This window comes from Lates calcarifer, linkage group LG18 (genome assembly GCF_001640805.2).
Source record: "Lates calcarifer isolate ASB-BC8 linkage group LG18, TLL_Latcal_v3, whole genome shotgun sequence".
In the NCBI taxonomy this organism is placed as follows: domain Eukaryota; kingdom Metazoa; phylum Chordata; class Actinopteri; family Centropomidae; genus Lates; species Lates calcarifer.
In genome coordinates, this window is record NC_066850.1 from 16,903,741 (window position 1) to 16,922,055 (window position 18,315).

Consider the following 18,315-nt stretch of genomic DNA (forward strand, 5'->3'; position numbering starts at 1 on the left):
ACTGTGGCTATACGCACACAGTTTTCCTGTTTAATGAGGGTTTACTCACTGCTCACTGTCAGTTTGACCTCCAAATACAGTGGTATATATAATCTGGATAAACTGTTTTTTTAACAACCTGACTGCTTGTGTTTACCCTGTCTGACATTATCATAGCAGTTTACCTTATTCACAGCTTCACAGTCATATCCAGTCATATTTATGCAAGTGCACAGCATGATCATTATTACATAAACGTAAGTGTCTCTGTGAGAAGTCATTAAAACCCAAGTTGAAATAAACCAGAATTATCTCAGTTTTACTTTTTAATGACTATCCTTGTTTTCTTCTACTCTGGCCTTTTAGAGAATTCCTCTGTGTAATTTCTGTCCATACATTTTCATCCGCTTATTCAGGGTTGTTTGCGGTGGCAGTAGGCTAAGCAAGGTATTCCAAATAGCCCTCTCCCCAGCAATGCTTTTCAGCTCCTTCTGGGCGATCCCAAGGTGTTCCCAGGCCAGATGGGATATGTAATCCCTCCAGTGAGTTCTGGGGCTACCCTGGGGATCTCCTCCCGGTTGGACGTGCCTGGAAAACCTAATCAGATACCTGAATGAGTGAATGAGCAGTGGCTCTATTCTGAGCTCTTTACCCTATCTCTAAGACTAAGCCCAGACCCCTTACAAAGGAAACTCATTTTAGCCCCTTGTACCCATGATCTCATTCTTTTGATCGCTGCCCAAAGCTCATGACCAGGTGAGGGTTGAAATGTAGAACAACTGGTAAATCAAGAGCTTTGCCTTCTGGCTCAGCTCACCCTTCACCACAACAGTTCAGTACATCATCTGCATTACTGCTGAAACCACGCTAATCTGCCTGTCAATCTCCTGCTCCATCCTACCCTCACCTGTGAACAAGACCCAGAGATACTTGAACTCCTTCACTTGGGGCAGACACTCACCGCCAACCAAGAGGGAACAATCGACCTTTTTCCAGCAGAGAACCATGGCCTCAGACCTGGAGGTGCTCTCATGCCAACTGCTTCAGACTTGGCTGCAGACCCAGTGTGCGCTGAAGGTCTTGATGAAGCCAAGAGAATCACATCGTCTGCAAAGAACAGTGACACATTTCTGAGATTCCAACCAGACACTCTCCTCACCTCAGCTGCACCTTGAGGTGTTGGTCATGAATATCACAAACAGGATCAGAGACAAGGGCAACCTTGTCTGAGTCCAACAGCCACTGAGGGCATGTTTGACTTTGTGCCGAGAATGCAGACACAGCTCTGTGTTCCACAGTGTTCCACAGCCAGGATAGAATATGCATTGCTCCCCCTGAATCCAAGATTCAACAATCTGTGTAATTTTCAAAACTTAATTCAGGTGATAAAATAACAAACAATAAACACACAGGATGGTCATACTTTACTTCTTTATATTAAGAAATACATGTTAATGTATAAATATATAAAAGATAATTTAAGAAGAGATGCACAGTACACATGGCACACACTTTATTCTGATCCCTCTAATGTTTGTCTGTGCTCATGAGCCCTGGTTTCCTACAATCTTGTTTCCTGGCAGAGGCAGCTTTGGATAGCGCTCTCACTGGGATGTCACTGTTTTGTCCTTTTTCCATTTAAAGCTAACAGATATTTTGTTGGATGTTTTAAGTGAATTGTGAAATTAGTCTGTTTCTGACCTTCCTGGGCACAATGCAGCTTAATTCACAGGGACTGTGCAGCGTTGGGAGCATTAAGTTTTACTAGGAAGCGCTTTAAGTGTCCTCTCTGGTTCTTAGTGGATGACAGAGGGGGTCTGTTTGTTGTATTGAGCTGAAAGCTTCTCAGCTTCTCTCCACCTGCTTTTAAAAAGACTAATGAAGTTGTAATCAAAGCATTTCAGAGCATTTTCTGTAACAGGATGATGGTAAAAAGGCAGGAGGAGGAGGAGGGGTGGAGGAATGTAAGCATGACAGTATCCCTGCTATGGATGATGAAAGAGAGTTTGAAAGCTGAATAGAGTGTATGCTGTTTTCTGTGCTGCGTGTGGATGTTTGTGCAGCATACAGAGCATCTCTTACCTTCTGGGTACATACCAGAGCCTGACTGGGCTGCTGGTGTTTGGGCTGGCAAGGACATGCCTCAGAGCATTAAAGCCAGAAGAGGGGGGAGGGAGGCAAGGTGGAGGGAGTGAGGCAGAGGGAGAAAACGCTAAATGGAGTTCTTTTAAGTTATGTTTCAATTACTCAGAATGACATGTTAGTGTTGATAGTAAATCTTATTAAAAAAAAAAATCACCCAAAACTAAATTGTCTTCACTTTTTGTAAACTAAATCCTGCAATAAGTGATGAAGTCCAATTTTCACCTTTTTTTTTTTTTTTAGCTCCGTCTTTGGTCTCTATCCGGCTTCTGAAGGAAATGATATCCAGGTAGCAGGCAGCGGCTCTGATCTGATGCAGCCTAAAATGATGAAAGAGCAGTGAGAATGAACCAGACCAGTTACGTTTTTGTACAGACAGATAAACAATGAGCTGAAACTCACTATGAAGCTCAGTAAAAGGGAGTTGCAGATGCAACTGATAATTGTGTGCTTAGTTTTTCGGCAGCACAGTTGTCTGTGCCTAACTGGTCAACACTGAAAGTTGAAATTTGTCCTGAATGGCACCTGCCATTCTCCCCCACATGATCCCATCATGCTCCTGTGGGTGGCTTCTTGTAGAAGGATGAAAGCGAGGCAGTAGCTTTACTGAGCTTTGCATGATCTGTCTGTCCCAGACTGCAGGGAAGTCTGAAAAGATCCAGCCTCGCTCTACAAATACACATTCAGTTTTTCCACTAGACATTAGGGATTCTAGCTAGCTACTGAAGATTAAAAAAGGAATGTAAGAGAGTGTATTTGTATAATCAGCTGGAGTGCTGATAATCAGCTGATCACACTCTGCTGTGGTGGCTGAAACTATTTTTTCCCACCCCTCCTCTACCCTGGCTTCCTCTCTTTGCTAAAATGTTGGATTTTCTGGCTCCAGTAACTTTCTGTGGAAGTGAAAGGGCACTGGTGTTCAATTTCTGCACCAGTGTTTCTCTGCAAAAGACACATGGTCTTGCATTATTGACCACGCTCTGCTAGCTGTAGCATAAAAAATGTAGCATGTTCATGAGAATGGGTACAGAGCTAACTTTCAAAGTAGACAGTTCACAACACTGGCCTCATACTCACTGAAATTCCTGAACCTATTGGCACATCATCATGACTGTGAATTTGGGTGTACATGTACTTTGCAGTGGTGCACTTTTAGTATCTGTCAGCACTGATGAAATGAAAACGTTCTGTTTTCCCATGACCTTACCTGGTTCCAGCACTGTGGAATCTGGCCAGTTGGTGCAGGTGAGAGGATGGTGAAAGGCAGTGGTTTCCATGGTTACAGCTCAGTTCCCACCAACCCATGAGCCAGGTGTTGGCAAGGGACTTTTTGGTGACCTTAGGTTCCTGTTGATTGGGTGGGTGTATACTGGCTATACACAAAAGCTGTGTAAGCTGGTTTTCAGCTTTGGTGTATAGGTCCCAGTGCCGTGTGTGTGTGTGTGTGTGTGTTTGTGGGATTTTTTTTCGGGGGGGGGGGTTATTTTGCAGTCTGTAATGATGCCACTAATACCACAGTAGCAGTCATGAATTGAATGCATTTCACTGACAGTGAATCTTGGTGATTTAGGGTTTATTCCTCCCATCAATACCCAAGCTTTCAGCCTGATTTATTTTGGTGTCCATCATCATTAGGGGTAGGCTCTGTGTCCCATCAGTGCCAAATCCAGTCACACACACACCCACTCACACCAGGAACGAATCCTCATCACCTTGAGCTCCACTTCAAACCTGCAACCACAATAGTCACCAGCGTTCTGCTGATTCAGCCTGCTGGGAATGGAAGTGTGTACATGCGTGTATATGCTTTCTGAGTGAGCGAGACTAAAAAGCAAATATTCCATGATTGTATTATTGCAGTGAGAGCTCTCGTCCTTCTGAGAATACAGTAATTGCCTGTGTTCATCGTCCGCAGTAGGACGGAGAGCTGAACTGCATTATTAAAGACCAGCTATAGCAACAAGGTTATCAATCACACTGTTTTGTGTATGCGTGCATGTTTGTGTGTATTGGGTTAATTGTGTATGTACAGGAGTGTGTGTGTGTGTGTGTGTGTGTGTGTGTGTTGGGTGTGTATAGGCATCTCTTCCCTCCCTCTATCCTCCCCTTGGCGTTTGAAGGTCATGGCTGTCTGTTGGGGCTCGTTACACTAACAAGCACTCAGCTCGCTCCCCAGGGCTCTGTCAGTGGATCTGGTTCAGGCCAACAGAGGGATTACAGTTCACATACAGGGATATTAGGTATATCTGTGGTCAGCGCCAACCTCAACACACTCCATTCTTCAATTTTTAATCTGGATTTTTTTTTTTTTAAATCAACATCCTGCTGAGAAATGTGAATCCTCTTCTTTGCTTTGATATTCTTCTGATGTCTGAGGATGTGAGTAAGAGAAGACGAGTCCTTTGACCAGGCTTTAATACATAAGAAATAGTAGATGAAAATCCAGACAATCACAAACAGCATCCTCATAATGCTGATATTGTGAATACTGGCTAGAAAGAAGAAACATATTTATATGTTTGCAGTCAAAAGATTTGTAAATGTCATGACATTATTGGCTTTAAAGAAGCACAAAAGTTTGCTGGAACCACCAAATATGTGCCGGTTCTTCTTGATTAATCAATCCACAAAATTGCTGTCAGTAAATTATTTGATTGAATTATTGCATTTATTCATCAATGTTTTGAGTAATCTGTTCCAAACTGCTCAAAGGGGTAAGGTCACTAATTGAGACAGCATAATTTTGTTCATATTGTCATATCATCTTAATTACTTTTGATATGAATACTAACATGCACTGTAATTTGACGGAGTTTAATGATGGAAATGTACTGCTGAGAAATGTATCCATTAGTGTGAATATGCATCATCTGTGCGTTATCTTTCCTGATGGCAATAACACATGTTCATCCATGAACATGAGGGAGATGACGTATGGAACAAACTGACATTAAATCCTTGGCTGTCTCCTTAGTGGTTCATTTTCTTTTCCTGTCGATTCTGTGCCGTCCTTCAGCACTTTTCCATCCAGAGTAATTGGAGAGAGTGTGTTGGCGGGGGTGGAGTGTTGTGCTGGCTGCTCCCACCGAGCCACTGCCAGCAGCTACTGCTCTGTATCGAGTTGTGTAAAGAGCTGAGATCCAGCCAAACAAACGCTGAACTGTGGCTTTGCCCTTGGCATATAGTCACTGCTCTCATTATTTATCCTTTTAGCTTTTTGCCTCCTACTCGCAGCAGTTGGTCGTTTTAAAGTGATGGTTCCCAAAGTGACATCCTTGAGGAGGTGTCCAGGGGGTCCACAGCAAAACAAGGGGTATAGCAAGATTTCACTCTTGCATCAGTCACAAGAATTTAGCACAGTGAAGGTGATTATATGACTTTTCTCTCTTAGAAAAAGACAATAAAAGTCTTATGGAGTGGGCTCTCCGGGTGACAAAACCCTATGAAAGCAGCTATGTGAGGGTTCTTCTTAGGGTTAAAGATACTGAAAGCTGCGAAGAGGAAAGGGGACACAGGCCAAAACCAAATGAAAACCATTGCATACTATGTTTGGACACACCTTGTCCATATATCACCACAATAAGTATGTCCAAAAAAATCACAACTCAGTCTTCCTTTTAAAAGGCATGAAATGAAAAGTTGAATTCACAAAAAATGAAATACACTCTTGTTCAACTTCATACACTCTGGTTTTGCTTATATAGCATTACATGGTCTGGTGTGACCATTAGGTCATGGTGGCTAAGGTTGTTACTATTAGCTAACTTTATACTGCTGTGTAAATGTCTCTTTCCTATTACTGTTTTACTACATCTTAGCATGTCACATGTTGACATTTTAGCACATGAGGCATGTTGCACCTGGGCACCTCCTAAATCTCAACTAGACATTGCAAAGACGTGAGCATCGAGCACACTGATTTGTCAAACCACCCCGTCAAAGAATGTTGGAAAGGGAAAACAAAAGCAAATGTAAACACAAACTACACACAAATACAATGTAAACATACATTTTATAAGATAAAGAGTATGGTCTAGACCTTAAACAGCCACACTAGTGATCCAGCACATGTTCGACTGCAGCCGTGACTCTGTCTTTTGCCAGGCCTGCACGGCCAGCAGACTTTACACTGAGATAACATCACATGCATAAAATAGCTTTTCAAGGGTGTTGGAATGTTGTGAAACTATTAACTCTTCGTGTTTTAAAAATAACATACACAAAGAGTTATAAATGACCTTGTTTGCAGTGTCAAGTCCACATGGAATTTTTCTGTTGCAGTACCAGAGTTGGCCACTGGGATAAATTGGCACAAATACGCAGCTCAATTCATTTGTGCCTCATTCTCAGTCACGCTTTCTAAAGCAACTGATACCAGCAACTGAATCATGGGAAATAAAAGTGACTTTGGTGTGTCCATTAACATTGTTTGATTGGGTTGGCTGGTTTGAACGTGCTTAGTTCTTATTGTGGTCTCATCTGTTTTGCAGTCATGCGCAGGAACCCCTTCATGGTGGATGGCTGCTGTAGGAAAGGATCCCGCAATGCCCTGCAGGAGCTCTACAACCCCACACAGGTAGGAGGTTAACATGGTCACACAACCACTCTCTCTCTATGTATCTGTCTCTCTCAACCCTCATCTGTTCCTGTCTGTGCTGTTCTCCTCACCCATCTGTCAGAGGTCTGACCCAACAAGGCCCTCTGAGGCCGGACCCCAGCTGGCTACAGTTTAGTAGTTTCTTTGTATGCCTGCTTGTGTGCAAACTGTTTTTAGCTTTCTCTCCAGTCTCTGCTGACCGCATGATGCGTGTCAGCGCCTAGATGTAAACCTGGAAGTGACAGCAATCTGAGTGATCCCCCTTCACACTGACTGTTCCTACTACAGGGGGACAGCCTTAGCATAATGACTGTCCATCTTGTGTAGTCAGAGAACGTTCCAGCTCTGAGGTGATGCAGCCATCTTCAGTCTTTCAGGGATAAGAGTGGACAACAAGGGACAAAAAGTGAAGGAGGTTTTGCTGAGGTTCAAGAACTCACCCACCTCTCTCTCAAGGACAGACAGGATGGAAGAAAGTACTGAAACAAAGTGTTAAGCATCAGCGGTATTATATTATATTATAATATTTTTCACTTGTCTCCATGAAGAGCAGGACTATTATTGCGCTGTCAGTGTCTGTTTCAATCAGTGAAGCCTCACTTCATTTAACAGTTCACAATTTGGATATAAAGAGCTTCACGAGATGGCAGCCATCTGAGAACATGACACCTATTGTAACTACATGATTGCCTGAACAAAAATTACAGCGTAATATGGGTTTCAGCTTTAATAGTTCATCATTGGTCAGTTTACAGTGAGTAGAGATAGTGGGAGGATGGCAGAATGAGATGGTGGTAGTAGCAAAAGTCACCCGTAAATTTGAGTCCATTCAATCTCAGTGTGGGAAGGTGGGGGTGTTTGGATGCATTGCTTTTATTATTTATTATCATTATATTGATTTATAAAAATCGTAATCATACAATTGCTGAGATTTAACATAAACACTGCAATGTCACTAACAATAGGTCCATAGGGGCAACAAACACAAGCAGTCAGAGAACATACAGGCTGTAATTAAGATGACACTTTAGTCAGATAAGCTACCACTTAACTGGAAGGTAAAGAGACAGTGGGTGCACACTGATGTCACTAATATGCCTTAATTGTGTGTGCACACAGCTGCAGCAGATATAGTGGGGAGGGGTATAAGAAGGATTCAGATCCAGTACTTAGGTTTACATTGGAAAAATGCTCATTTACAAGTTGTCCTGCATTTGAAATGTTAGTTCAGTAAATGGTGTGTATAATCAGCAATATGCAGGTAGTATTGTGGAGGGGAAGAGACTGAAACACAATACCGGTACATGTGTTTGAGTGCAGTCTATCAGTAGAGTGGTACAGGGGCTGAGGAGAAGAGTGAGACAGGAGGACACTGCTGGAGGTGATGCTATCACAGTGATGGATTGGATAGTTTCTGCTCCTCTTCTGTTCTGTCATCACTGTCCCCCTCACTATCTATCATGCACTGTCCGCCTGCCTCTTTCTTCTGCAAGTAACCCTGGCCTGTCTCTTTCCTCACACCTCCAACTGTCCTTTATTCCCTCCGCTCCGCCTCTTCTACCCTTTGCTGTCTCAAGCTAGCTTCCCCCTCTTCTTCACATTTGCTGTCTGCTGGTTTCTTTTTCTTTGGTGGCCAATAATCACTGTGAACCTAGGTTGAATGTTTTTTTTTTTTTTTTGCTAAGATTAGACCAGGTGCACATAGATTTGCTATAGGCTGATTTTCCGTGGAACATTTTTCCACACGTTCTCACTCATGTGAAGTCTCATTGATATATTTCTGTGTGCTCAGAGGGGTGTCGCTGAGGCTAGAGTAAACTTAGGCAGGGTGCATGGGGTCAGTGGTTAAGGGAGAGCTGTTCCACTCTGTGGGTGTGTGTTTGTGTGTGTGTTCTTGTACCTCTGTCCTTGAGAGAAGCTGCTTGAATAGTAAACATTCAGTTAGAACATTTTTGCCATATTATGGCAAACTTTCTGGTTTGGTTTGGGGTTGGAGTAAAGCTAACAGGGTGTGCAGTGGCACAAGTTAAAGAAATACATAGAATATGTGAGAAAAATTGTGTTTTTTGCTCTATTTCTTGGTGCTACTGTCGGGTGCCATGTCTGTACAGAGACCATCTGACAACATATGCTGTAGCTGGGAACCTGTCCTGTTCAACAGAAAAATCAGATCCACTAAAATGTACATCTCTGTTCATGCACAGCTCAAACAAAAACTGTGTCAAAAAGTCTGTGTCAAAAAACTGTGATCAAAAATACATGTCTCTGGTTTTTGGGAGCAAATCCACACAGGCAAAGGGAGAACATGCAAAATCCCCCCACATAGAAAGACCTCTTCTCTCCAGGGGATTCAAACCTTGCTGTGAAGCAACAATGCAACTTACCCAATATATTCAAATACTGAACAGGATATTTTATTCATCACCAGGAAAAGAGCACTTTCACTTCCACTTTTCAATTTGACCATGTTTGTTGACAAGACCTCCAACCCCTGATTTACATATGAGATCTGAAGTATAAGAAAATCAAGCTTTTAGGTTTTTAGAGGTTGTTCCTTTTCTCTTCCTTTGGCTTTAATGTGGCAGGCTGAAAAACTAACATAATATACAGCTCTCAGAAAATGCACTTACTGTTATCATCTGTAAATCAGCCAATAATCAGTTTTTCCTAAGATGTGCCCAGTAAAAACTGAAATAAAAGTCTCCCTAACATTTTTGTTCCAGGACTTCAGTTCAACTTCTGACTTGTCTAGGCCTGAGGGTAAAGTTATCAGGGAGCATCAAGGTCTTTGGGGCATCCAAATGCTCACAGACATCCTCCTCTTTGCTATTTCTACCTGCTCATGTGTTAGCACTACATTATAGTGAAATTAAACCGTGCGTCCTCGGGGCCAACGCTGGTTTTATTAATCTGAATTAAAATTAGAATGAGTTGATTTGCAAAATGCAATTAACCTCCAGAGGAAATGATTTGATGTGGCCACACACACGCGTCAGATATCATCTAAACACCAGGAAGGAAAGCTTAAACAGTAATAATCTTTCCTCCTTATGGAAATGTTTTTTTTCTTTCCACCAGTAATCACAGGCTTGCTCACAGAGGCATGTAGACGCCATTATTACCCAGCCAGAGCCCTGCTCGTAGTCAGATGCTGATTCAGACATCAGAGCTTTCGAGTTTCGGGTCCAACAGTGGGTTTGTAACAGGGCAGAGTGACTCAAGGCTGATGTGAGCACTGATGCAGTGACACTGTAATGGAAGTATGTGTTCGTGCATTCAGCTGTTGTTATATACCTGTGTTTTAGAGGGTCAGATGTCCCTACAAGGGTTGAAAGCCAAAGAAAATCCTGTGATGATCTGTGTTTCAGGTTTAGGTTAAGGTTTTACCTAGGGGTCTGATTTGAATGATGTAAGATTTAAGTTACATTTTGGATAAAGACTTAGTGGTACTGTATATTTTCCATATTTTTGCATCTATAGATAGATAGGTTTTACTTGAAACAAATTCAATTTTAAAGAAGCAGAATCAGATTGTTCAGACTGGGAGCATTAGTAGTTTGTTCAAATACTTGTGTTGAATTTTTTCTGATATGCAACCTCTTCTGGTCTTGCATATTACTGTATGCCTGTTGTATGAAGTAGAGTGAAATGGTATTATGCTCCATAAACGATGAGTTGGTGGTGGTTGTGCATACAAAGCAACCTGTGAAACTGTTTGCACATCCCGTAACTAAATAATAGTCAACATTGGTTTCTTTTAAGCATGATCACCATCTTTCCTTCACCTTAACCAAGTAGTCTTTGTTGTCTAAACGTAACCAAAGCATAACCAGAAAAGCGGCAGAAGATTTCTAACCTCACAATATTGGTCATTTGTTATTTTAGGTGAGGAAACTCTTACTGGGGTTTATTTTGGCAATGGCAAATGACCTGTTTCATTCATCTTGTTAGAGGCGTTGTTTGGCAGGAAAGGTACCCAATCATAATGTCATGTTCCCTCCACTGTTTATCTGGGTTTGGGTGGCCTTGGCAGCATGCAAAGCAAAGTAGCCCACACATCCTTCTCCCCATCCACCTCCTCCAACTCTTCCTAAGGGATTACTAGTATTCTGGTTCCCCAGGACTTCCCCACATTCAAACATGCTTAGACATGCCAGTGCATTTGACAAAGGCAACATATTGCTAGACCAACTGGAAAATTGGGTGGGACTCTTTCTGGCACAGTCCTAAGCTGGTTTGAATCCTACTTAAAGGACAGGAGCTACTTTGTGTCTATAGGTAATTACAGATCTGAGCAGACAAAAATGACATTTGGAGTTCCCCGAGATTCCACTCTGTGGCCTCTTCTGTTCAACATCTACATCCTGCTACTAGTTCTATCCATCCATCCATTAGCTATACCCCTTATCCATTAAGGGTTGCAGGGGGCTGGAGCCTATCCCAGCTGATGTTGGGCAAGAGGCGGGGTATACCCTGGACAGATCGCCAGCCCATTGCATGGTCTAGCTCAGATCATGCTAAACAATAAAATAAGTTACCATGATCATGTAGATGACATAACACACAAATGTACATAACCATATCACCAGGGCACTATTCTCTTCTATAATCTTTTATTGCTTTCCTTGAGAGAGATCCTGACTTCAGGCCCAGGTTGGATGGTGACAACTGTGTTCATCAATACAAAGGTTGATGAAATAAATAAAAATTTGGATCATCAGTCCTGATTGGACAGACAATAGTTTTTATTAGAATATTAATCATGCTAAGGAGGGGCGTCATTTTAGCCTTTCATAAATGAATGTATTAGTTAGTTAGTGAGGAAAGTATCTGCATGTCTGTGTCACCTGATAATACCTGTCTGGATTGTTTTACCAGCTGCAGATATCCTTCTAACCTCACAATCCCCTCACATTAGTCAGGTGTTTTCTCCCACTTCCTCTCCAGCCCTCTCTGGGGGCACCCTGGGCCAGATTATGCAGGAACACAGCAGCAGAGACTGGCATGGACTTGAAAGAGCTGTCGCACCTTTCACCCACAGTAAAGAAGCCAAAGCAGCTGTCTGAGTGTTGCTCTGCTGTAAAACCATCAGACCAGAGCACAGCCATACACTGTGGATATGGGTTTATGATGTGTGTGTATGTGTGTGTGTGGGAAGCTGGATAAGTCATTCTGGGTTTAAAGACAAAGGGATTTAGAGGAGGAGGCTTTACTCTTTTTGTCTCCGTCTGTCTCTGGAGGCTACATATGAACAGGGCTGAAGAAAGGAGGTGAAAGGAGAGAGACAAAAGGATTTAGGAGGAGATGAGTGCTCTGTTTTCTCTCTGAGAAGATAAACTGTGCAGAGAAGAGAGTGTAAAGCTCAGAAGGCCATGGATAAACAAGATTTTTAATTTCATTATGATCAAAGAAGAATTATTTGATGATCTTGACATTACAAGCCTATTTCCTTGGACTCATGAAACAAGCACTTTACAGGACTATACATAATATACACAGGTCATATCTGGTCCAAATCCACCTGGGGGCCCAGTCATCCCCGTCTCTCCTCTGAAGGCATTAGACTTATGCTTTTTGTTACCACTTCTCACCAAAAAATTCACAGATTTTTGTGAGGCTTACACATATTTTTGGCCCTGGATTTTATGTTCACACACACCCTAAAATTTGCTGTTTGTCCTTCTGCAAGAGATGCAGTTCACTGCAGTTCACAACTCTTGTGATGTTGCATAAGAAAGTGAATGAGGGGGGAATGCAAATGAGCTTCTGATTAAGCATCACAGTAAAGTAATAAACATATATACACTACATAATACACTGTAACTAATTAAACTACACAGTGTTAGTACATTGAAAAATCATTCAGCAGAGACTTAAGTTCCCCTTCTACCTTTGAACTAAAAGTGAACTAAAAGTTAAATAGTTAAAGATTTAAATAGTTCAACATTATTTGCAAATAGAAAACTGAGTTAAGTTCACTGAACTTAAGAAAAGTAGTAACTTAAGAAAGTAATCACAGACAGGTTTCCTTTATGTCTTCATCTGACATGAAAGACTTCTGGCTACAACTATAGGAGCCACTTTATACCAGAGTCAGTACAAAGACATCATGGCTGCGGCCATGCCTCGATGGAAAATGTCATGAGGTCGAGGAAAGATGTGAAGGAGAACTGGTAAGTGGTAATATTTAGACCTTTTTTTAAAACCAACTTTATTTATAACTTGTGGAAGACACACAGTGAGAGACTCAGTGCTGTAGGCTACAATTCAATAAGGTTTCCTGTCCAACACTGATAATATGATAACATGAAAGGAATGGGGGATCAGACTGCAGTTTGGAGTGACTCTACTTTCAAAAAGTGTAATCGTATTGTGTGCTAAATGTGTTGTGGGATAAATTTAGGAACTGCTTTCACAACTGATTGTTGTTTCTCGGTGGGATGCAGCAGGCTCTTCATTGTCTCTATGCTTAGGCGTGATACTGCAGCATACAGCCTTTCTCTTTCTTCCATGTAACATTTGCATTCCATGAGTAGGTGTTGTTTTCTGGACATTCCACACATCCCATCTTCATGCTTGCCCCAGTGCCCCAGTCTCAGTCAAGTACAGTTTGCCTTCTCTCTCTCCCTAAGTAACAATTCTTTACAATTTATTCTGTATAGCAAAGTAGTGGCACCACTTCATGTGTCCCAGTGAGTACTCTTACATCTAATCTCAACACGAAAAAGTAAGGAAATTTGTGTTTGGTAGATTATTTCTTTGTTGTAACAATGTTTCTTGGCAGTAGATCTTATACTGTTGGAAAGCCTGTTTATTACCCTTTTAAATGGTGCCACAGTTGTAAGGAACATGCATTTGTGGGATGAGCAGCAGAGCTGAGTATGTGGGTTGTCCCCATGAAAAATTTGCCAAATCTTCTCTGCCAATGCCAAACAGCTTATATTGCTGTTGCTATTGACTCTTGTTTTGAGCTTCTGGTCTCATAGGGCTGCCAGGAGGCCTGCCATGATGGTGTGGGGCAGCATCTCCCTCACTGGAAAAACGAGGCCTGTCATCATTGGAGGCAATCTCAATGCAGAGAGATATCGAGATGAGATTCTGCAACCAGTGGCAGTCCCCATATCTCCAAATGCATGTTCCTCACAAATGTGGCACCATTTAAAAGGGTAATAAACAGGCTTTTCAACGGTATAAGATCTATTGGCAAGAAGATTGTTACAACAAAGAAATAATCTACCAAACACAAATTTCCTTACTTTTTGTGCTAGTTTATATCCCCCTTCAGTGCCATTTTGCCACTTTATATGCCGCCTCATTCCCTTCTACCCCTACATGGGCTGGCACCCATAGGAACCCCACTAAATCTCCAGCCCACTTAATCCTAAATAGTGTAACCAACAGCTCCACTCTAATGACTCTGTTATATTGTACATGCACAAGAGACTGAATTCAATACTACACATTATTCATTAAAAGAATGAATAATGATGATGATAATAGCATCAGATTGTTCAAAAATACTATTCAAATGAAGAGGGTTCGCATGGAAAGACAAATCCATGGATTTGGGCTGAGAAACTCAGAATCAGCAATCTGATGTCTTCAACTAGCTTTGAATTTCCATCTGACATCACAGGGCATGATTCACAGGGACATGATTTCTGGGTAATGAAGTCTGCCTGTTATAAGCTCTTCCTTTCTGCCATTCGAGGGCACCAATCTGTGAACTTTAAAGATTCAGGTTACAGAAAGAACTGTTGCCTATAAGTGATAAGTGAACTGCTCTTTTTCACATTTTCCTTCTTCTCTTCTTACTTCTTCCTCCTCTTTGATTTTTGCTCCCTGAAGGGGAAACACACCATGCAGAGAGAGAGAAAGGGTAAAGTGTTCATGAGAGGAAAGGGAAACTTTGATGGCTCTGAGAGAGTCAGAGCAGTTTATCATTATCTTGTCTGTGGTGCTATAATTATACCCCCACTTTTCCCTTTGAGATATACTAACACACACACACACACACACAAATACACACTGTACATTATTAGTTGTGTAGAGACACACATGTCTCTATACAAATTGTACATGCACATAATACATGCACACGTGTACAAATGCACATACACTCCGGTCTGCAGATGTGCAGCAGCACAAGTACAAATGTGCAAATGCATTAAACAGTAAACATCCACCTAAAATGCAGTGTGCAGCTGCTCTACTAGTCAAAAGCTTTAGAACACCCTCATTTTCCATCACATTTTTCCAGTATATATATATATATATATATATATATATATATATATATATATATATATATATATATATATATATATATGCTTGAATTAGCATGATGCATCTGCTTGAAAGTTGATGCAAACTGTTGCCTCAGGTGTCCTAACTTTTGATCACATACAAACCCTCTGTCTCTACAAAGTGTTGGAACAAACAAAAGTGTTGGAAGTAGTATTATAGTATATTACTATCAGAATTGTGAGAAAAAGGCAAGTTACAAATTAAGACAGACTGATTGGTCGCAACGATGGAAGATTGGTACAGTCTCCAGACTTAAACCCTACTGAGCTGTGCAACACATTTATGGAAACTTTCCAACGGTGTTGTGAGAAACTTTCCAAACAGTGTTTCGTTTCCATTGTCATTTCCACTTCCTTCTTGCTGAGATATTACACATTACATTTCAGTAACAACTGGACCATCTTTCTTCTTCTGTCCTGTTCCCAACACCATTGAAAAGTATTGGGTAAGAATCAAAGTTAAAGCAGTCTGAATGTTCTGTGGTGCAGTCACAGTGAGACTACTGTAGTCAGTGTGTCTCAGAACTCATGTTACAGGTTTTATGTTACCGTGGGATCGGGAGAGTGAGGCTTACCCAGGTGTCATATGTCAACCTGAAGTGACCACCGAGATCACTGCCCTCAATTTGTTTACACGTTTATGTGATACGTGTGTTTATGTGCACATAGTTTGGCATCAGCAGTCAGCTGGAGTTCCCATGTCCAAACCATTCACTGCAATTTGGATCAAAGTTTTATTATGGTGCATTTGTGGTTGTACAGCTGTAAGAGCGATGATTCCCAAGATTCTTCTACAGACAGGTGGTGCATTCAAGTACACACCAGAATCAGAGAACTGGTATTTGGCCGTTGAAAAGCAGTCCATTCAGAAGATGGTAAACCAGAAAAGAATGTTGACATTGAATCATTCTTCAAAACCGCAGGTTATTTTCAATGACAATATTTTTAACTTTCACTGTCAGTGGTTCTAAAATTATGTCTGTTCATGCTAACCATGGAGCAGTTAGGACTAAAGTTACAGTCATCTAAAATAAACTATGGTATGGTGATGGTCGGGTATGGTTAAAGTTAAGCACCTAGGGTTAGGGTTGAATGGGTAGGGTTAAGAAGGAAAATGAGAAATGGATCCTTTATGTGGCATATAACTACAACTTAAAACACGTGTTATGGAGTGCTATTCTTTTTTCAGTTTTCTATGTTATTACTTACACTCATTATTATTTTACAAGATTCTGTGCTTTGTCCATGGTTAAATACTAAAACCTCTGCTAGTGAAATTCTGCTAAGTGCTCCTTTAGCCAAGGTGAGACCTCAGGGTTTCACTGCACATTTCCATCATATTTTAGTCAGCAACAGTGACCTAAATGGGATATCACAAATTGGTACAGAGAGCTGATTAAAAATTGGACAAACACAAAGCTTCACATTATGCATATGTCTCAGTTTGTTTGTGTGTTTGTTTGTCCTTGTTGGCCCCAGCAGGGAAGCCCAGTGCTTTTAGCCCCTGGCAGACACACAGCGTCCATTCACTGCCTCCCTGCAGTACCTTATGTAACAGGCATCATAAAGCACTGCACAAAAATCATGAATCAGTAAATTCACTTCTTTTAAGTTTCCTTCTTTGATGCTTTTCTAGAAGTTTGGGGGGGTGTAGAGGTTAGAAAAGCTGGCTAAGTTCAGATGTTTAGTTTGGATGTAGAGTGAGTGTTATAGTATAACCAGGTTGCACCATACATGTTAGTTAGAGCATAGTTAATATTTAACTTAAAATTCACACCTCCACTGAGCAGGTGTAAGTCATTAACCAAACACTGAAAAAGATTATTGAAGACCACCAAGAAAAATAATTTGCCTTAGTATAACATAGCTCATGTAGCCTTGAATGGACTACTTTCACTTTTTTAAGCAGTATAGGCTCCTTTTTTGTAATATCTGATGGCAGAACTGTGATTTTTCTGATGCATCGACTCAAAATGGGAACTGCTGCATTGCTCTTATTGTAATGTTGGATCATAGTGGCTCAAGGAAAATATATAATCAGACACTACTGTAGTGTAACTGGTGGGTTGCGCATATTCTAATACTTCACATAAAATAGTACTTGAAATGTTTTATATTTTGTGGAAGTGAACCAAAGTCTGCAGGATGAAAATGACAATGTAAATTAATTTGCTATAAGTTAAAATGTAATATGTACCCCATAATTATTGTTATAATTATAACTTCTTTAATATACTACTGAGGCCTGTGCATTTACCCCACAGCCTCTCCTTCAGTACATGCCTGTGGTTGTACTGAGTTTCCTCCAGGTATGAATGTGTGACCACGTGCATGAGCATGTGTTCTCAGTCTTTTCCCTGCATAAGTAAAGATAAAGAAACATTTCCTCGCATCCTTGCAGCGGGTGCAGGTTGGTCAGTGGCCGCTGTGTTCCAGCAAGGCCCTGGTCTCCCTCTGCTGGTCCCAGTCTTCATAACTGACATGATGGAAAGTTAATGTGCCGCCAGCCTCAGTGGAAAGGTTGAATCCGCATCATAAACAGCGAGCATTGTCAAGATTTTATAGAACGGCCTTGCCTTGTTGCTTTTTACAGAGACTCAGGTAAAGCATTACGCAGTAGAAAATCAGGTGTGTGTGTGTGTGTGTGTGTGTGTATTTGCTACAGTTGTGGTACACTGGCAGCTTTATTCCTACCTGCTCTATGAATGCCAGTCTGTAAGCAGTGAGGGTCAAAGACAGACTGCCTTCAGTGCTGTGTGTGTGTGTGTGCACTAACAGAGGACAAGGTCTGCAGGTTTTAGGAGAAAGCCTTCCAACATTACCAACATCAGATTGACATGAAGATAACTGTTTGCAGACACATTGAAGTCTTACAGAGACAGACGAGTGTAAACACTCTCAAAGCAGCACCAGAAAAAAACAGAGCTGCACAATTAATCGAGGGATATCTGAAAAGGAGTATTGATTGCTGCAGTATTTAAATTGCAATAGGAAGCAGTTTTTATATCTTATGTTTATGAATTATGAAATTATGTTTTCAGGCAGCTTCTCTAAACAAAGTGCTCTGATGCTCTGCAGAATCCCTGGGCTACAAATCTTGATGCATTAGCACCACATTTTCTCCCCAATGCTATTTAGAACATATTACTCAAGTTCTGGGGAATAATTCATCTACAGAAAGCTGTTTCCAAACGTATGCTAATACAAAGTGCCCATGTAACATTCTGCAGATATATTTCAGTATGACTTTTGGTTGCCATCTTGAAGCTCTTGAAGCTGGCTGCTTTGACA

General features: G+C 41.3%; 1 protein-coding gene across 2 annotated transcripts in view; it reads left to right on the plus strand.

The window, feature by feature from the left end:
* chst11 (carbohydrate (chondroitin 4) sulfotransferase 11) overlaps positions 1–18,315 on the plus strand; it is a 72,220-nt gene that overhangs the window by 42,990 nt on the left and 10,915 nt on the right. For both annotated transcript variants that reach the window (XM_018697161.2, XM_018697162.2), the window contains exon 2: positions 6,612–6,697. In XM_018697161.2, the coding sequence (XP_018552677.1) occupies positions 6,612–6,697 (86 nt within the window). The remainder of the gene's footprint in view (positions 1–6,611; positions 6,698–18,315) is intronic.